The sequence below is a fragment of the Tursiops truncatus genome, chromosome 18 (genome assembly GCF_011762595.2).
Source record: "Tursiops truncatus isolate mTurTru1 chromosome 18, mTurTru1.mat.Y, whole genome shotgun sequence".
NCBI classification, from domain to species: Eukaryota; Metazoa; Chordata; class Mammalia; order Artiodactyla; family Delphinidae; genus Tursiops; species Tursiops truncatus.
The window spans coordinates 51,909,831-51,931,798 of NC_047051.1; the positions used below are offsets into that span (position 1 = coordinate 51,909,831).

The 21,968-nt window shown below is 35.6% G+C and overlaps 1 protein-coding gene across 17 annotated transcripts in view; it reads right to left on the reverse strand.

The window, feature by feature from the left end:
- Nucleotides 1-21,968, reverse strand: part of RBM26 (RNA binding motif protein 26) — an 84,874-nt gene that overhangs the window by 17,495 nt on the left and 45,411 nt on the right. For 14 of the 17 annotated variants that reach the window (XM_073795344.1, XM_019921020.3, XM_019921018.3 and 11 more), the window contains exons 14-20: nt 20,852-20,923; nt 12,163-12,288; nt 11,737-11,811; nt 10,123-10,290; nt 8,140-8,244; nt 3,787-3,987; nt 1,001-1,087 (exon numbers count right to left, since the gene is read on the reverse strand). In XM_073795344.1, the coding sequence (XP_073651445.1) occupies nt 1,001-1,087; nt 3,787-3,987; nt 8,140-8,244; nt 10,123-10,290; nt 11,737-11,811; nt 12,163-12,288; nt 20,852-20,923 (834 nt within the window). The remainder of the gene's footprint in view (nt 1-1,000; nt 1,088-3,786; nt 3,988-8,139; nt 8,245-10,122; nt 10,291-11,736; nt 11,812-12,162; nt 12,289-20,851; nt 20,924-21,968) is intronic. The other 3 variants (XM_019921025.3, XM_019921032.3, XM_019921035.3) reach the window with 1 other exon arrangement.

Below are 21,968 nucleotides of genomic sequence, written 5' to 3' on the forward strand. Positions count from 1 at the left end.
ATTCTAGGGCCCAGTTAAACACTTTTCTGAGACTTATCAGACCAACAGTCTTTTTTATAGGCTGCAATGTGCCAAGAGCAACTCCTACCAGGTAAGTTCCCAGCAATGTACCAGCAGGGAGTATTCACTACAAAGAGAATAAATCAATTTAGAAGATTTTCAAAACTTATTTAGACCACAATCATCTTAAAACTTCTGAAAACCATCCTACTCTTTCATTCACATTAGGTTAACTGTTTGGAACGCTTACCACGTTTTTCCAAGGTCAAAATGGTACATCTATTTCTCTACAACCTTGAAGAATACTAAAAATGTTCCGATGAACCCGTTACACCTCGCACTCATTTTCCTTTTTTAAATCTTTTAAACCCAGAAGAAAGACAAGGCTGCATATACTTCTGGTCATTCTTTACAAAGATAATTCAAGATACACATTTTAAGACAACTATACTAAAAGGACCCTAAAAGCTAGCGCTATATATTCCTGTCTTGGGCAAAAAGTTGTAGAGGCCTAGTTGTGGGTATGCTGAGCTACGGACACTGTAGGGTTCAGCCAACTGGGACTAGGAAGTAGCAGATGAGGGATGGTTAAGAAGAGCAGCCATCAGGATTCTATCTCCGCTTGTATCTTACCCCTCACCACTCATTCTGCCAAAGCAGACTTGTTCTGGGCCAGCTGAGAAAGGGATAATGGAAAGTGGAGTGGCCCTATCTCCTGTGAAAGAGAATGGAAGAATTCCTGATGTCTCAAGAGAGTACAACTTGACATTCAACTTGGTGATTAACTATATATTCTAAATATTCATGTTATATATAAAACTGCCTAACTGCTTTAGGACATTCTTTGTAGCCATGAATTCCACTTCCTATGGTCTATCTACTGTCACAGTGTAGTTCTTTAGTAAGTCAAAAAAAATTCATTTACATTAAAACTTAGAGGCAATATTTATAGAACATTTAAATCTGAATTTTAATAAATTAGAATATTTATAATACTTACTGCTTCAGCTTCTGCTCGTGTCTTGAATGTAATTACTGCATGAAGTGAAGAGTCATCAATCTGACAATCTTCAATTTCACCATATTGCTTTAAATTAAAAAAAAGTATTTCCTCCAAATAAATATTTTGAAACATCCAAAATCCTAATGGTTTTTAAAATATTAAGACACCAATAAATATAACCCAGAATGCATAACAATTCAGGGTGATTAGCAGAAAGAAATTATGAATAATTCATTTTAGGACGTAATATTGTATGATAAAGGGTGTTCCTATTTTCCAATATTATTTACAATTCTATACTTTCTAGAACCAGGGTAACTTACACTTGATTGAACTACTCTTTAAATAGGGAAACAATGGTGAAAGATTGAGCTTCCTTATTGCCATTCCTTCTATACTCGTTATTCCAATTCCAGAGTATGTTAAATTCTTTCTAAAGCAGAATATTTAATCCTCAGAATATTGTGTGAGCTTTTTGTATCATTCCCAATTTAAAGATGTGGGGGGAGGTTCAGAGAATTTAAGTAATTTTTCCAAAGTAACTAACTTAATTACCAGGATGAGAGTCCAGTTTTTCATTCAAAAGTTTTCGATTCAAAACTTAAATTGACCCTGCTTTTACTCTTACTTTACCCTCCTCTAGAACACACTCTTTTAGGACATTTAAAAGCTAAACATATTAAATTATGCTTGTTTTGGGTGTGCTGGATTTTATTTTTCCCTGTGTAGGAAGATTTTTCTGCAAACAGCAGAAAACAGCACCTTTATCACATAAAACTTTAGTCCTTTATATATCATTACTAATACCTCCTTATTTCTTACCCCCAAATAAAATTATAACCACAATCTCATTAAATACACACACTCCACACAGAAAAATTCTGTAGGGCGTAGTAAAGAAAACGACCACAGAATCAGTCAGATCCCAGCTCTGTTAGTACTAGCTGTGTAAACTTGAACAAGTTACTTAATCTCTTCATGCTTCATTTTCCCGATCTCTAAAATAAGAATAAAGGTACCTACCTCATAGAGTTGTCAAAATAACTCATAATATGGTGAGTTATATAAAAAGCATTCAGAAAAATACCTGCCACAAAATAAGTGCTCTGTAAGTTTTAGCTGTAATGTTTATTACTGCTACTGGTTCCAATGGATAAATTAAAGAAAGCATTTTGTTAATCACAATTTGTAACCGTCAATGATCCTTTAGTAATGTAGATTTTTTTTCTCTGATACCTGTCATATGTTCAAATCACGGGTTGAGATAGAGAAGCTATCTTATTTAAAGACTGGCAATTTTTTAAATGTGCATTACCACTACTAACTTTGAGAAGAGTTCGAATCTCCAAATACATCCAAGAATATCCATTTAGAGGCTCTGACTGTTTCTAAAACCAAAACCATTTCAGTCTCATCAAAACACATTCCTAAACTCACCTTGTTTGTCTGGATTATTTGAGCATATCCTCTGATAATTTCCTGATTAGCTGTATAACGATATGTAGTACACCTAAGTTATCTGGATCTTCTTCCCCTTGGGAAGGTGCAGAAACAGGGTGTGTAGTAGGGAAGAATCGAGCTACAGTTATTTCCAAGCTAGAAAGCTGATTCCTTATTTTCTCCCTTTGAAGCCATAAAGCAGACTTTCCAGACTCACCATCCTTAAATAGTAATCATTTTAGTTATTTCTTAAACATATACTATTTCTTTCAATACCTCTCTATGTCCTGAAAAAGTACAGTTTTACATTTGTAACTGCAGTTAACAGTCTGGAATATAACTGTCAAATATTTAAATCTGAATATTCAAAACGTTAAATTATTTGTGTACCTATCTATAAGCTTACCTATCCCTCAAGACCCAAGCTCCAGCTTTACTACCTCTTGAAACTTTCCTCTACTGTTCTTTCACCATCATATGTCTGTGTGAAAAATACTTCTCTAAGTTACTGAAGTATTTATAGTTTTTAATAAATTTAACTTGATTTTAAATTATTTGTAGTTTAACTGGTTTGTGTTAAACCATTATATGTAAAATCCTTGAGGGTAAAGAACTGGTTATTTACTTTTTATTTCCAGAGCAATTACTCTAATGCTGCAGGCAAGACCAATGGTTAGTAACTAACCTTTGGGATAGCACTAAGAATCATAACATTTAAGTTGAAAGGGCTTTAGGCAGATATGATCTCCATTCTGCACATGAACCCAACAGATCCCAGGAAATCCAAGTAAAATAATGGATTAGCAGGGACTAGAATCTTATTCTCCTTCCTCATAGAAGGAAGTCCACTGCAATTAGACTGACTCCCTTTAATTATACCCTGGCACCAAATAAGGCAATGTCAAGATCGTATTCCAAAATTGTGTCTTGTGTCATTTCTAGGTTGGCTAGGTCAAGAATACAGTATTAACAAATAAAATTCCATCTTAATTTTTAAAAATCTGGATGGCCCATGCAATATGCTAAATTTTTCCTAAAAGTAAATATCAAATGAAACTAAACGATAGGATTTCCCTCTCTGAAACAATAAGGTCTAAATCATTCCTTTCATAAGCTGAAGGCCTACTAAGTGTAAGAATAGTAACATTTCTTCCAGACAATGATTAAACAAAAAACCACTAGAGCTTGTTTTTTAAGTAATTAACAAAGGATTATTATAGATTAATCAAAACCTTTGGTGAGATTAATGGGCTTATTCATTTCATTTTCATACTTTCCCTTTAATATCCATTATCCCCAACAATGATTATCAGTATTTGTTTTGTTGGACAGTAAGAAAGTACCGCAAAATGAGGAAGAAGATCTTCTCTATCACTCTCTGTAAATGCAGAAATCTCCAATGCCCTGGGACGGTGATCCACCACAGCATGACCAGGCACACCTCGACCTCGACCTCGACCCCTGCCTCGGCCGTGAGCTGCCCCTCGACCTCTTGAATGAATTCCTCTACCACGACCAGATGAGAGAATCCCCCGTTTCGCAGCCTAGAAGAGATTAGACAAATAGGTTAAACATCACAATTACTAACACGAGCCAAGTGTTATACTCAGTCAGATGAGTCACACAATCTGACATGAGTTATACAATTTGATACATATTTACATATTCAAATAATGCCCTACAAAAGGATTTCATAATTTAAGTTAGGGTTTTAGTTTCTAAAGTGAAAAAAAATTTAGACAGCTAATGAATTTAGAAAACAAAGTAACATTAATTTAAGCAATGTTTTGAAATTAATAAATGTGCCTTATCTACTAAGACATCAAACTATATCACAAAAAGACCAGCAATTCTTGAGTTCCAAATAAGGCCCAGAGCTGAATGTTACTTCAAAAGTTAGTATAGGGACTTCCCTGGTGGTGCAGTGGTTAAGAAACCTCCTGCTAATGCAGGGGACACAGGTGCGAGCCCTGGTCCGGGAAGATCCTACATGCCACGGAGCAACTAAGCCCGTGCACCACAACTACTGAGCCTGCGCTCTAGAGCCCACGAGCAACAACTACTGAGCCCGTGTGCCAAAACTACTGAAGCCCACGTGCCTACAGCCTGTGCTCCACAACAAGAGAAGCCACCGCAATGAGAAGCCCGTGCACCACAACAAAGAGTAGCCCCTGCTCGCCGCAACTAGAGAAAGCCCGGGCGCAGCAACAAAGACCCAACGCAGCCAAAAATAAACAAATAAATAAATCTATTTAAAAAAAAAGAAAAGAAGTTAGCATAATGTAGACATACAAGATACCTATATATATAAGTGTATTTTTTCTAGTTATGGCTTTCAAATACAGTGTTTCCATTTGTTTGCCCGTTGACTTCAATATGTACAGTTATTTCAAATTCATCATTTTGATCATTTACACTAACACCATCATACAACCAAAGCAGCACAGTAACACATTCCACTTTATCGCTCTATATGAATAGCACACCATTCCTTCATTCCACAAATATTTAATGAGCACTTCCTGTGGTCTAGTCTTTACCCTCATGAAGCTCAAATCCTAGAAGGGTAGAGACATTAAGCAATCTAGTTATTTGATTATATTAATGAGAAGTGATTCAAAAAATGAGGAAATGCTCTACTTAAAGATTTGAATAGAATATTAAAGATCTGCAATGAATAAACTACTAGAATAAAAGTTCCATGAGGAATATTTTTCCTTGTTTTACTCTCTACTTTATCCCCAGCACCTAAAATAGCAGCTAGCAGATTGTAGAAACTTAATTATTTGTTCAATGCATCAAAGAAGGTACAAAGAACAAGCAAGGCAAGGGTGAGGGGTGGGGATTAGAGCATGAACAAAGGAACCAAGGCTGAAAGGAACTTGGTACTTCTAAGAAGGAATAAAATCCAGTACAGCTGGACCACATGTGATGAAGAGATGAGGCTAGAGAGACAGGCAGAGCCAGATAATGAACAACTTTAAGAACCACGTTAAAGATTTTGATTTTATCCCAAGAGCCATGAAAATCAATTAAAACATCTAAAGTTCAGATGTAGGGTGATGTAATCAAATCAGTGTTTAAAATATTATTCTGGTAAAAGGAAAAGAGAACAAGCTGGGAAACCAGTCAGGCTACTACAATAGTGCCAACAACTGAAGATAGAAGCTTAGTCTACAATGGTGGCCATGGAGATAGAGAGAAGTAAAATAAACACTTTTAAGACATACTGAAGAGGTTTCCCTGGTGGCACAGTGGTTAAGAATCCACCCGCCAGTGCAGGGGACATGGGTTCAAGCCCTGGTCTGGGAAGAATCCACATGCCGCGGAGCAACTAAGCCCGTGTACCACAGCTACTGAGCCTGTGCTCTAGAGCCTGTGAGGCACAACTAATCAGCCTACGAGCCACAACTACTGAAGCCCGCGTGCCTAGAGCCCGTGCTCTGCAACAAGAGCCCGTGCTCTGCAACAAGAGAAGCCACTGAAATGAGAAGCCCGCACACTGCAATGAAGAGTAGCCCCTGGTCACCGCAATTAGAGAAAGCCCGCGCATAGCAACGAAGACCCAACGCAGCCAAAAATTAATTAATTGATTAACTAAGGAAAAAAAGATACACTGGGGAGTAATATGTATAAAACTTGGTAATTAAACGTGTATGAATACTGAAGGAAAGGGAGAAATCAATGATGACTCCCAGATTTCTGGTTTGGGTAATTGTGTAGATGAGTTTAGGGACAAAGTAAGCACAATTTTGAACATGTTGAGCCTGAGGATGTGAGACATCCAAGTGAAAATGTCAAGCAGGCACCACTGCCAAAATCTCTGCAAGTATAAATATTTTAGTTTATTCATCTCAAGACAGTTAATTTTAACATTAGCTAAAGTAATCATCTAAAATCCAAATAACAAACTTCAAAGGTCAAGGATTAATGTCAATAACAGCACAGCATATACAAAAGTATACTCTTAGGAACTTCAAAATGCTCCTTAAAAAAGGGGTCCCTGGACAAGTAAGTTTGAGCAATACTGAGTATTTAAACATGTGTTTCTGGAGATTCACAGATTACAAGCCTCTAGAAAACCATATACAAAACACATGTTTATAGATACACTGCCAAATGTAAAATAGATAGCTAGTGGGAAGCAGCTGCATAGCACAGGGAGATCAGCTCCGTGCTTTGTGTCCACCTAGAGGGGTGGGATAGGGAGGGTAGGAGGGAGACGCAAGAGGGAGGAGATATGGGGATGTATGTATACGTATAGCTGATTCACTTCGTTATAGAGCAGAAACTAACACACCACTGTAAAGCAATTATACTCCAATAAAGATGTTAAAAAAAATAAAAAATAGAATGTGGGGAAAAAAAAAAACACACGTTTACTATAACCTCTTCCAAACTTATTTGGCCTCAAAAGCTTTTTTCACTAATACCTATTAACAAAATATGGAATTGATGTGGTGAATGAACACACTCTGGCAAACACTGCATTACTGCATATACTAATATTAATTGCAAACTAAAGTTTGGCCATCATAAAAGAAAAACAGAAGATGTCATTCAGTGTTTAGCTATATCATGATAAGAATGAAAACATGGACCAATAATATAAAGGATATTAGTAATACTATTATTTATTTGCTAAAATTATGGGCCAAAATTTTAAAAATGATAATGTATTTTTTTAAAGTCGCATGACCACAGGCACGAAATCTCCAGAATGGTGAAAACACAATTTCTATATTAACATAAAAGGAACCTATCTTTTCCAAAACTTGTTATCTTAGGCAGGACACACAGACAACCATATCAGTTTTCCAGAGAACGCAAAATATATGCAGGTTTAATATACCATCCTATGGCTTCCTATGACAGACAAGACAAGAGCCTTAAGACAAGAACAATGGCTGCTAAATGTTAAAGTCTTTAATAGCTGGATACCAGTACTCAATACAGATTTCTACTATGTTAGAAAAAGAAAATCAAGTTGCTAACGAATTTGGAAAAAAAGCATTATTTTCAGATTAAGCAAAAGGAATAAGCTAAAATACAAAAAATTAAATTGTGGCAACGATAAATATAGGCAAGTACCAACTACACTAATGACATAAATGTCCCTGTACTTCAAAATGTAATTCTGATTCTTAAACATCTTTTTGCTAAATGTTAAAAATTCTCATGTATAGAGATCAATTTTACTAGATTTTTCTTATATAATCATATAACTAAATTATAAGAAGTTAGTTTTTTTTCTCTTTAACATCCACAGCACCATCTATAGGCAAAACTTAAGTAAGCATGTTCTTCAATATAATTCTACCACTAAAAGTCTGATCCTTATAGGAACTCAACGTAACATGCCTATACATGCACAGAATATCTCCCTAAGAATAAATGAAAAGCCTTTAATAGATTTTGGTCCTAAGAAGAAAAACAAACCGAAAATAGAAAAGGAACAAAATTCACTAGAAGTAGAGGGACTTGTGTATAAAAGTAGAATGGCTATCACCCCTCATTAAATACTAAGAGATTTTCTATTAGCTCTGAAAGATTTGCTAACCTCTTCCCTCTTTTCTACATCAACTCCCAACATGCCAACGACTGCTGACCAGAATGAGAGGAATGTATTTTCAAATAAACCATCAAGACTGTAACTACTCCTCTTTAGCGTACTGTGTGGCTATCATGAAACATACCTCCAGCTGTAATTCGGTATACTTTCTCCTAAGTTCAGTGACTTCTTCTCCAGCTTGCATCTTCTTATATAAATCCAGTTCTGTGTCAAGTAATTCTTTCTGCATCTAGAAAATAGTAATAAATATTTTAGGTGATGACAATCAATATCCTGCATTTATACCAAACTTCTTACAAAGAATTTTTTACACATTCTCATTTAATCCGTACATTTCTTCTCTATCTCCAGTCCTACCATCCTAGTTCAAGCCACCAGTCACCTCTGGTCTACACTACTGCAACAGCTTTCTAACTTGTTCCTACTTCCACTGATTTCCCTATAATTCATTTTCCAGACAGAAGCCAGAGTGAGATTTCTACGGACTGATATGGAGTAATTTTCAGGAAATAACTGAAAAGAAAAGCAAAACACCAAGGTGTTAATGAGGAATATACAGTATGCTTTTATGTAAGAAAGAATACATACACACACACCAAGAGGGAGGGAAGAGTGGGGAACAGAGTGTCAGGGCTCAAAGGGGAATGGTTGTTTATATAAACCTTTTTATATAGTATAACTTTTGAATCATGTTAATGTTTTACTTATTCAAAAAATAAAATTAAATCAGCAAGAATGACAGGGAGAGCGATCCAAAACTGAATACAGACAGAAATAAACCTAACTTTATCAAATTAATAACATAACCACACGAACGGAAAAACACATGATCCTACACCACGGGTCTGACTCTATACTCTTAGTGGAGTATATTATGAGGTTGTAAAGAATGCAAACAAATTCTTAATTTTATATTTAGTTAGTTGTTGGAAGTGGTATTGTTTTAGCAATTCTGGAACTATTCGAATGGATTACAGGACTGTGCAAACGCATACTGTATTGATGTTAGTGGGAACCAAGTTGTCATCATGGGAACAGGGAGATAGGGCATAAGAGAAAGAAAAGAAGAACGCTGTGGTATTAGATTAGAATGAGAAATATCAATATAAACTCATAATTTTATATATATACATATATATATACACACACACATATATACATACACACACACACAACAAATACACACATACACACACACTAAGTATAAGTATTGTATAACTCCACGGGTTTTTTTTAAATCACTTATTGTCATCTGAAATTAACTTGCTCACTTTTTTGTATCTAATCAGTTAATCTACCTGAATTTCCTCCCTTTCAATCATTCATTCTGGAGACTTCACTGGTGGCACAGTGGTTAAAGAATCTGCCTGCCAATGCAGGGGACATGGGTTCGGGACATGGTCCGGGAAGATCCCACATGCCGCATAGCAATGAAGCCCATGTGCCACAACTACTGAGCCTGTGCTCTAGAGCCCGCGAGCCACAACTACTGAGCCCGTGTGCCACAACTACTGAAGCCTGTGCACCTAGAGCCCGTGCTCTGCAACAAGAGAAGCCACTGCAACGAGAAGCCCGCGCACCACAACGAAGAGTATCTCCCGCTCGCCGCAACTAGAGAAAGCCCGTGTGCAGCAATGAAGACCCAATGCAGCCAAAAAATAAAAATAAATAAATAAATTTATTAAAAGAAAATACCATTCATTCTGTACAGTGACATCAGATTGGTACTTCTCTGTTCATTAATATTTTATACCACCAATTACTTACAAAATAAATCTCAAACTCCTCAGTCAAGCATTCCAGTACCTATATTGTTTTGTCCTCTAGCTACCTTTTTAAGATTATCCATAACTATTTGTCTAATTACTGACTTTCTAACTAAAATTGACTTTCTAACTACAATGTGCAGGGTTCAAAAGATGAGTAGAGTTTGCTTGTTTGTGTTTATTTACTTATTAATTACTAGAGAAGGAGAAGAATGGTAGTATATAATGATCAAATTTTGAGCAAAGAATATTAGCTAAAGGAAAACTGAATCTTAAATAATGTAGTGTTTTAATGTTCTTTTAACAAGTAGTAATATGAATAACAATACAAATTGAAATACCTGAGTCTTGGTTTTTATACTTTTTGGAAGACAGCGTCCAGGAGAAGCAGCTTTGACCTCATCTTTCAACTTGGTAATATTTTTTGTCAAAATCTCTAAAGTTTTCATTATTTCTGCTTTATCTTCAGACTTCATTGCTTTGTTTTTCTCCAGTTTCGAAATTAACATCTGGCAAATTTTTAAAAACAAATATATGATACATTCCTACTATTATTTAAAAAGCAAACATGGCAAAGTAAATATAAATAACTGCTACTTTTAGTTTATGTATTCATGACAAGGCTTACAATCACTGAGATAGCAGAAGAGCAGATTGGTGATGCTAACTATCTCAATTCAAGTCTTAATCTTGGTTTACGTTGTGAAGAACTATATTACTACTTAAGTCTCTTAGAACATAAGTTCAAAGCATACAACCACAAGAAATTTAATTCAATCCCTGAAAAGTTGTCATTTTGAAATAGCAACAATCTTACTTTCTAATCCACTTGCTGATATTACTGATCCTAAGTATTCCCACTCCAAACATAGTCCGTAACCCAGAAAGAATCAGAGGAAAAGTTTTACGGTTTCCCTCCATATGAGATATTAGAAAAATGGCATATTTAGTTACCTACTTTCTTTGTCAGAGGGAACAGTAACTGGCTAGGCTAAGAACAATATGCCCAACATAGATAGGAAGTAAGAAGATAAACATGGTAATATGGAGAAGACATCACAAAGTATTATAGGTTCTCTGAGTCAAGATGGTTTCAGTTTTGGGTGTAAAGCATTGTGATGTCTCTTTATCAAGTACATACAAATTTAAATTAGAAAAGACATACATTTTAAACCAAAAGGTAAAAAGTTTGTGTATTTTCAATATTTTCAAGTGTCATAACTTTTATTACCAGACATAATCAAGAACTGACACTAATTAAATGCCATAACTAGAGCAACACTGTACAAAAGAAATACTGCAAGCCACATAATTTTTAATTTTCTAGCAGCCACCTTACAAAGATAAAAGAGATACATTAAAGTTAATTAAATACATATTCTATTTAACTCATTTTATCAAAAGTAACATTTCAACAAAAACTACTGGGATGTTTTACCATTTTTCTTCATACTACGTGCTTGAAATCTGGTATGTATTTTACACTTACAGCACATCTCAATTTGGATTAGACACATTTCAAGTACCTGATAGTCAGATGTGGCTCTTAGCTGCTGTACCAGACAACATAGGACTAGAGGATCACAAGCCAATTAAAGAAAGGTACATATGTCAACAATGAGAAAAAGGTTCCATTTACTATCTATTGAACTACTGTGCAGCAACATACCTGGATAAATATTCCTTATTTTCATTTCAAGTTGATAGTCATAGCTCCATTTAAACTAATCCATTTCCCAGTCCACTGTGCAATGTATATTACACAATGTAATACACTTCATCACCAACATTTTATCAATTAATATATACATTACTATTGATAAATATTTCAGTTTTACCATTATCAATTACAGTAAATATGTTTCTCAGGACTATCTATAGAGTGTAAGATTAAATTCACTAAAAATTATGACACTTATAAATATATTTTGCCAAATCTAACTTTAATATTTTACCTTCTGTGTTTCAATGTGCTTTTCTAAAATTTCTTGTTTTCTTTTCCTTACATCCTGCTGAAGTTTCAGTGCCTCCTAGAGAAGGGATCAAAAATATTATTAGAATATTTACCATGTACCTTTCCAATAAATGAAATTACCCAAGAAGACAGAACTGGTTGTAATTGAAGAAGCTTGGCAACAAAAATGAAATGCAAAGTTTTCCTACGTAAAGCTTAAATAAGTACACAAGTTTCAAAAATCAATCAGGAGAGCCTTTCATTCCAAGATGAAAATTAATATTTACTAATATACTAGGGAAAATAAAAGTTCAGTGGCAGCCAACATATACCTTTCTTTTAGCTCTATTTTATGATAAGCACTGAAAAAACACATACATGCAGAAAAGCTTCCCGACCTGCAAATTCTGTACACTACTATACTTACCTGTTTTTTTTTCTGTGCTTCATTATTATCAACTGCAGAGGTGGAAACAAGTAAGGTTTTTTGTGCAGCCTTCAAAGCAGCTGGATTATACACCGTTTTTGTTAGGCCAGTAGATGTAGACAACACCTACCAATACAAATTCAATTTCTCAAAAAATGTATCAAGCATTCATGATTTCCTGAGTACTATTTCCTTCAAAACTCTAAAGCACTCCTGTCAAAATCTACCACACTGAACTAAAAGTATTATATATTTGTAATAACTAAGTCACATTAGTGATTTGAAAGAAAGGGTATGAGTGAGGGATAAACTATAAAGTAAAAAAATTTTTAATTAACACCATATACCTTTAGAAGAAAAGCAAAAAGCAAACATACAGAAACTTCAAATCAATAAAAAACACTGCCATTACTGTATCACTGAGAAAATATTAGTTGTTGAATACATTACTAGTATTCCTAGTGACTAAAGCAAAAACTGTACACAAGAACACAGCACAGGAGGAAATCAGACACTGTCCTGCAAACAATTTAAAATGACCATTTGTAATATACATTTCTGAAATTAACCTTATTGCTTTCTATCTCCATTCCTTTGCTAGCACTGCTCCTACTTTAAGTGACCTTATTCCCTTAAACTCAGCTCAGGTTCAGCACAACCACTCCAGACCTCCACAAAGCTCTAATCATTTATTTCTTCTACCTAGGTCCTTTGATGAAATATTATTCCTATTAAAATATTTAGTAAAAATGACCTGATGACATATTAATTTATTTTATATCTCTCTCCCTATCTTCACTGTAAGAGCCCTGAAACAAAAATAACATGTCTTTCTCCTCTTTGTGCTTCTTCTAGTACCTAAACCTTACTACCAACTAATTATGAGACAATGGGTAAATTCAGGTACCTTCTTGGGCCTCAGTTTGCTCATTAAATAAGAAGTTCAACCTGATGGTGCCTAATGTCCTCACAAACCCAAAAATTCATTCCATGAGGGTAGGGATTTTTTTGCTTGGTTCACTGCTTTACCTTCAGGGCCTAGAACAGCACCGGGGCACACAGCAAATACTCAATAAACACTTCTGCACCAAGTTAAAATGAAATGATGGTAGATCAGAGTGGATAATATTTTCCACACAAAGGTCAATTTAAGAAAATTAAAGTGTATAGGCTGCCTTTTTTATCCTCCGAAAGCAGAAAGTTGTAGGTTCCAAAGAGTGGTTGGTTACTGGTTCTTGGAAAGGAGTTTAGAGATCCCTTCAAAGAGAGCTATGAATGCTATAAAATCTAAACATGAAACCATGTGTGTGAAGAGTGTAACTTCCCAGAGGAAAAAACATAGTTTCCAAAGTCTTAAAGGAGTTCATGACCTAAAAGAGGTTAGAAGAACTACATAAATAGAAGAGTATTAATGAGAAAAAGAGCCCTACTTTCTCGGTACTAAAATGTAAATAACTGGGTATATCAGAGAAGTAGCAATCTGGACAATACTTTCTAATCTTTTATCATGAAATTAGATCAGGGAACATCACAAAGCTTAGGCAACTCATCACTATTCTAAGTATCCAAGAATGTCTTAGCCTCTAAATGAAATAAAAACCTAGAATACTGTAATTACACTAGTTCCATATAGCACAGCTGACGTTTAAAAATAAAGGTTCTTTACAACAGTTGATGTGTATCAAACTTTGATAATTTTCTTCAATAATGAAAATACTTAAGATATCACTAACAAGTATGAAATGGTTGCATTCAGTAAAATATAAAGTAGACACAGATTTAGTTCATAGTCTAACTTGTCACATTCTCTGTAACTCTAGAGGAAAAGTTATTCCATGCTACCTTACCACACCATACAATGTCAAACTGTACGATTATATAGGGTGAGATAATAACTTTATAAAGGGAGAAACGTAAGATAATCTGCATAAGAAAGTGACTGAGTGTTTATAAACTGTTTTCGTCATGATGGTTCCATAACAAGTTGAATAGTTGTGACCAAAACAGGATTTCTATACTCAAATAAAGTTGGAAACAATATCATAACCCTACTTTCTAGTTTCAAAATGTATATTATCGTAAGAGCTGTGAGAAAGCCAGAAGTAAAGAAACCTATATAATTTGTTTAATTCAGCATTTCTCCAATTTCAGTGAGTAGGGAACACTCCCTTTCCAAGTACTGTTATTAACACCAGATATCACACTAAGGATTGCTGTTGCAAGGTGAATAAAAGTATATGATAGGGCTTCCCTGGTGGCGCAGTGGTTGAGAGTCCGCCTGCCAATGCAGGGGACACGGGTTCGTGCCCCAGTCCAGGAAGATCCCACGTGCCGCGGGGTGGCTAGGCCCGTGAGCCATGGCCGCTGGGCCGGCGCGTCCGGAGCCTGTGCTCCGCAATGGGAAGGGCCACGGCGGTGAGAGGCCCACATACCGCAAAAAAAAAAAAAAAAAAAAAAAGTATGTGATAACAGTAAGAAGACTCCTTTATTGCTACAAGCATCTTACTTCCTTGTTTTTTCCAGGAACTTCCTTCTGTAAAAACATCAGCTAATGTATTTCACTGAGCTTAAGATATCACTGCCTAGGAGACACACTGTCATTTAATATAACCCTACTAAAGGAAAAGGCTGCCAATTATAATCATAAATACCAACAACTATAAGATGTAGCCCAATTTCAGAGGTGTAAAAATGTGAAAATAAAATGTCTTAGAAACCGTGAACTATATGATTACAAATATTGCTCACTATCTGAATCTATTAGGTTCCAGAGTTTAGACAGTAAGAGTTTGAATAACAAGAAATATCTGTATTTTTCGAAAGATGAGGATAGAGTTGTCACAAAAGAGAAGAATGTAATGAACCCAAAAGAAAAGATGATGCTACGATTCTAAGAATATAATAAAAACATAGTGGTCTTTCTAAACAACCACACCTCTGTTTTCCAAAATGGTTTCTGCATGTGCTGTATTTTTACATATTGACCTTATTTCCAGTGACCTTACTGTATTCACTTATTAATTCCAATCGCCTGTGAATTCTTTTGGATTTTCTACATATACAATCATATATCATCTGTGAGTAAACACAGTTCTGTTTCTCCCTTTCCAATGTTTATGCCATTTATTTTATTTTATTTCCTTATTGTAGTGGTTAGGCCCTATACTACTGGAAAAAAGTGACAAGAGTGGACATCGTTTGCTGTTCCTGATCTCAGGGGGAAAGTATTCAGTATTTCACCACTGAATATGTTAACTGTAGGGGTTTGTTATTTTGCAAATATACTTTGTCAAAATTAAGGAAGTTTTTTTCTATTCCTAGTTTGCAGAATGCTTAATGTGACTAAATAATTTTACCACATTTCTTTTCTACTGAGATAATCACATGGGGTCCTTCTCCCTCCCTCCAACATCTACCACATACCTCCTCCCAACCCTTTATTTTGTTAATATGGTGAAATAAATGATTTTCAAATGTTAAATCAACCTTGCATTTCTGGAATAAACTCTACCTGGTCAGGATGTATTATCTTTCTCATATCACTGTACATTTGCTAACATTTTACTTAGGATTTTTGCGTTTATGTTCATGAGATATTGGCTTGTAATTTTCATTTCTTGTAGTACACTTGTCAGGTCGGGTATCAAAGCTCTCTTCAATTCGTAAGATGAGCTGAAAAGTATCACACGCTTTGTTGTTAAAATATGCATCACTAATACCTCTTACTTCCCAAGATAAAAGCCAATTCTCCAATAAAATAGAGGTTATAATCCATTAACACCTCCTTATCTTACTTCCTATATAAAATATTACAAGCCATGACTATTATTAGTACTTGTAAAAAAAAAAAGAAAAATAGATGTTTCTCACGGATAAAAATGGAATAAAAGAAGTATTTTGTAAAAATTACCTACTGCAAAAGAAGGTTATTACAAATTAAGTCATCCAAGTATCATTTTTTAATAACCAGTGCCCAAGTTAAAATCAAATACAAAAGAAACATAGTTAGGATGCCCCAAAGCAACACTCCCAATAAGCTAGTTCTCACAGGTGTCTAAAGCAGAAGTGCCTTGCTTAAATGCAATAAAAAGACAGTATTCTGGCTTCCCTGGTGGCGCAGTGGTTGAGAGTCCGCCTGCCAATGCAGGGGACGCAGGTTCGTGCCCTGGTCCGGGAAGATTCCACATGCCGCGGAGTGGCTAGGCCCGTGAGCCGTGGCCACTGAGCCTGCGCGTCCGGAGCCTGTGCTCCGCAACGGGAGAGGCCACAACAGTGAGAGGCCCACGTACCACAAAAAAAAAGACAGTATTCTGAGGAGTTATGTGTAGGAAACTTATTAATATATAATTACCATATAGTCAACTTTTATATTAAGTAAATAATCAGCCTTTCAATAAATCTCAATGTTCACTTATGACATTCCCTTAAAGCAGCATACAGATGTGTTTTCTGTAGCAAAACTTAACTGGGAATTCCAGTGAGGACGACAGGAGTTTACTTTAAAATTAAGTTTATCAAATATTTTCAGGAATTAACGATTTTATTTCTTACAAGAATACCAAGTAGCTTAAAAGAGACAAAGGGATTGAAGATCTTGCAGAGAAATATCTTAACATCAAAGAAAAACATGTTTAAGTCAGTAATCAATTTTTGCTACAACAGCTCGGTTCCCAGAAAATTCAGCATAGCAAATAATTTTATATAAATCATATTTCTCTGTAAGAAAAATAATCCTGGTAATAATACTGAGTAATCCACAGAATAATCCTGACAGAGGCCAATCCATTTTTTAAAATTAAAATTAGTCAATAACAGTTATGAAAAGAAATGATCATACATTTCCTTAATCTTTATAATAACATAGCAAAATTACACAACAAATACAAATTTTAAAAATCAAAGGGTTACTTAAATGACTGTATTTTATCGTTAAGGAAACAGAGAAAGTAAGACTTATCCAGGATCATCCAGAATGTCAGCTGCTAAAACCTAACAGCCAAATTCTCTATACGACATGCAATGTTCCTTCAATTATGCCACACAATTTCCCTTTTAAAAGTTCCATGGTACAGATGTCAGCTTATCATCATGTAAGGGGACCAGGATATATTTTTAGATTACCAAAAAAAAACCCTGCTAAGGAACAATAACATCCTGTACCATAAGTATGATATACCTAAAACTGATATAAGAACATTAAATATTCAACTGATTAGTCAGTTTACCTTCTTAGAATTTAGAAGAGCTTTACAGGGATAATTTGGACAGTCTAAACCTTTTTTAAAAAACTAACCAGGATGGACTTCCCTGGTGGTGCAGTGGTTAAGAATCTGCCTGCCAATGCAGGGGACACAGGTTCGATCCCTGGTCTGGGAAGATCCCACATGCTGCAGAGCAACTAAGCCCGTGCGCCGCAATACTCTGAGCCTGTGCTCTAGAGCCTGCAAGTCACAACTATTGAGCTTGCATGCCACAACTACTGAAGCCTGTGCGCCTAAAGCCCATGCTCCACAACAAGAGAAGCCACCGCAATGAGAAGCCCGTGCACCACAATGAGAGTAGCCCCCGCTGGCCACAACTAGAGAAAGCCCGCGTGCAGCAAGAAAGACCCAATGCAGCCAAAAATAAATAAATAAATAAATTTATTTTTTTAAAAAAACAAAACTAACCAGGATGGTATATGCAGGTGCCACCTTTATTCTTCATAAATCTCTCTAGAGTAAGCTGAGGCACTCAAACATCATTTTACTGATCACTCTACTCAAACAATACCTATTTAATAGCTATTACAGTATCTTAATATTTAGCAGTAAAAATTAGGTTTTAAGTTTCCTCTTTCTTAGCCCTCTCACATGCAATCTTAGAATAACAAAGAATCACTAGAGAGTTTAGTGGGTGCTATTTACAGGAAGGGGATAAAATTTTACATTTGTGTACTTGTTTGCTTTAACAATGACAAAAGGGCTTCCCCAGTGGCACAGTGGTTGAGAGTCCCCCTGCCGATGCAGGGGACACGGGTTCGCGCCCCAGTCCAGGAAGATCCCACATGCCACGGAGCGGCTGCGCCCGTAAGCCATGGCCGCTGAGCCTGCGCGTCCGGAGCCTGTGCTCCGCAACGGGAGAGGCCACAACAGTGAGAGGCCCGCGTACCGCAAAAACAATGACAAAAGGTATTGTTTGGATGCAAGGTTTGAGTTTTTCCCAGCCTTCAATTTAAAAAAAAACTGAAATAACATTTGATGATGGGGAACATTCTCCTACTCTTCCTAAGACTTCTCTGAATCACTGAGCTCTAAGGATTATGCAGTAAAAACCCCTATGGACTAGGGGAACAGAAATAGCCAAGAATAAGCAAAAACAAAATGCTATTCTGTAAACACGTTCACTGAAGATGACAGGAAGTTACATACTTGTAAATAATTGCTTTCCTTAGAAAATTCTTTACAATATTTACTGAGTAGGTTTTTTTTCATATATAGCCCACTACCATTAGTGATTTTTCACAAATATACTTAATGCTAACTATATTAGCAAATTTATACTATCAATTCCAAATTTGGACACCTTTCATCTAAAGCTATATAAAACACGTTAAAAAACAATAATGAGAACAAGTAGCAAAACACGCTAGAAAAGTTTTGTAAAAGCTATAATTAGTACACTTCAATTTCAGAATCCAAATCTTGACATAAACAGATCCTACACATAATCAGGGTTGTAGACCTCACCAGAATTGCTCAGCACTATACTAAGTAACAGCCCTTATATTGTTATTTTATTCCTTAGTTATTTATTATCAAGGAGGATAAAAATAATCAAAGTAAATATTTAGATGCTGCTAAATTTAGTGGCATAGACTAAGCCACACAAATTCGGGAGGGGGGCATATATGGAAAACTCTGGCGGTTTCATAGTAGAGGTTAGAGAGATTTTCAGTCTTTAAAAGAATGACTAGAAATCCGTTAGGCAGAAGGAAATTACTCCAGAAAAACCACCATCAAAAAAAAAAAAAAAAAAGAGGCAGGAAATAGCAAGAGACAATGAACAGAAAAGGGCTCATTAGGGTAGAAAGGAACAACTAAAGCAGAGGTAACAGAACCACAATAATTGAGGTATGATGAGTTATGAATCAAGCAAATTCAGCTGAGGAAATGAAAGTTTCTGTACGAAGTTAACATTAAAATAAGTCTGGGGCTTCCCTGGTGGCGCAGTGGTTGAGAGTCCGCCTGCTGATGCAGGGGACGTGGGTTCTGTGCCCCGGTGTGGGAAGATCCCACATGCCGCGGAGCGGCTGGGCCTGTGAGCCATGGCCGCGAAGCCTGCGTGTCCAGAGCCTGTGCTCCGCAGCGGTAGAGGCCACGACACTGAGGGGCCCACGTACCACAAAAAAAAAAAAGTCTGAGAGTAGAATGGTGGCAGTGTAAACTAGAGGAGGGGGATGCCAGTCCAGAGGCCAGGGAACTGAAGGAGACAAATGGACTACAAACACAAGTGAATGACTCTAAGGCTTCTAGACTGCACAAGGAAAATGGTGGCATCACTTCCAGAGGTGGGTGGCTAGGAGGAGAAATTACTTTATAGGGGAAATAATGAATCATTTTAGGCATTTTATGCCTAAAGTAATGCTGAGGTACCCAAGAAGAAAATGTGATATACAAAATGAGATTCATACTCAAATTTCTAGAATTGCCAAAGTTTAACACAGTAAATAGGAAAATAATATACTGAGGAACCAGTGAAGAGAGCAGGTCAGCTATTTCATGGGATGCTCTAATTAACTATAATGTCAATTTCCCACGTAATCTTCATAATGGAAGGAGCCATGGACTAGAAAGAAATCAAAGACCCAGATTCCAGTCCTAGCTCAGTAACTCATAGTGTATAGGTCAATCATAAAACTATTTGGGGGTTACCTTCCTCAAGGTGAGGATAAAGAAATGAGAAAGATCATCTAATTCTAATATTCTGTGATTCGACATACCTCAAAAAAGACTAAAGATCAGGGCCATTCACTCATACCTAAACAGAAAAAAATAACACATCTACACAGAACTATAAGACAGGACCAAAAATGTTCTCAATTTAATCAGCATTTGCTCCCCTCATTTAAAAAAAGAAATAACTAACTATATTGTCAGGCTATACACAATAGCTGTTTGTAATAAATAAAAAACTTATTTATATCATTCTAATTTACAAAATACTCTTTAAATAATTGATTTTATTTAATCATCATAAAACCCCATAAGACAAATATTACCATCACCATTTTACTGATGAGGAAAAGGGTTCAGAAAGGTTAAGAGCACTGCCCAAAGTCATGCAGTTAGTAAGTGAAGAGCCAGAGCTCAAACTCAGGTAAAATTCCTAATTCATGGCCCTCTCTATAAGGTTGTCAGAGTTTTCAAATTAAAATGTATGATATCTCTAAAGAAAAAATAGTAAATAAAAACAAAAAGAATGGAGCATAAGGAAATACAGTGAGCAGCAAGTATTAAAATGCTGATGCAAAAAGCAAAAAGAGGTAGGCAAATATTTTTCTTTTTCAGCAAATGGAAAGCAAAAAGGTAGGAATAAAAGATACAATTAAGAAGCAAGAGTTTGGAACTATGAAAAAAATTAAAAAATTAAGATGCCACCTGAAAACATTTATGAAGCCAAGACACACACATCATGCTATTCTTCTTACCTTTTCAGTTGCTGAAACAGATGGCTTTGATACAAAACCCAACCTGTCCTTCACAGATAACTTAGTTACATTCTAAAAAAATTAAAATGGACATATTCAGTGTTTCCCCAAACATATATAAGTCTGTAGGGATTTTGAACATTCTGATTTTACTAACATATACTGACTCTGTAAGTATACTGATGTTAATAACAAAACCTTGGGCCTTCTGCAAAGACAGAGACAGAAAGAAAATGTTTGGAAAAACGAACAGTATACAGTATTACTCAATCATGGAAAATTATGATGTAAAATAAGAGATTTGAACCAGGTGGTTGCTAAAGTCCCCTCCAGTGATACAGAACCATACATTCTTAGAATCCTATGTTGACAAGTAGAAAGTTTGTACATTCTAAATATTAGATCTGAGTAGTTAAAATACATGCCTGCTTTGTGAGCTTAAAACAAATGCCATTCTTTCCTAAATTACGTTTGTTTTATAGCCAAATACACTGTATTTGGTGATGATTTGGGATAGCAGGATTGGAGGAGTTTTTTTTTAGTACCTAATAATTTACTAATTTACATTCTGCATGTTTTTGTAAAATCTCAATATCTTACTCTTCAGGAATTATCTACAAAGACTTATTTTAACAAGGTGGCATCCATTAGCTAAGTAGGATACGACATCCTAACTATTTCACACAGCAAATATCAAAACATAAGAGACTGAGGGTGCAGAAACAAGAAAGTGCCACTCAAGTGTGGAAGGGAGGGAAGGGAATGGCATATGGAGAAGAGAATTTGAGAGTCAGGAATAAGTGATGCAAAGTTCTGAGAGAGCTGCATAAGTAACTTCAAGGTTTAAGCCTTCCCTTTCCAAAAGCTTTCAGTTTAGTCTACTGCATAATTATCTCTGGAACAACATTCTAGTTAAGTAAAAGATGATGGGAAAAATAAGATTTAATGTACTAAAACTTTACATTTTAGACAGTTTTGCTGGAAAATGTCTCCTCTACAAAGTGAAAAAGTATTTATTCTCATAAATAAGTATTAGCTATACGAAAGAATTTAAGATTCAAATACTATAGGAAAAGTAGACTGTGAAAACGTTATGGTAATGGTTAAAAAAAAATTT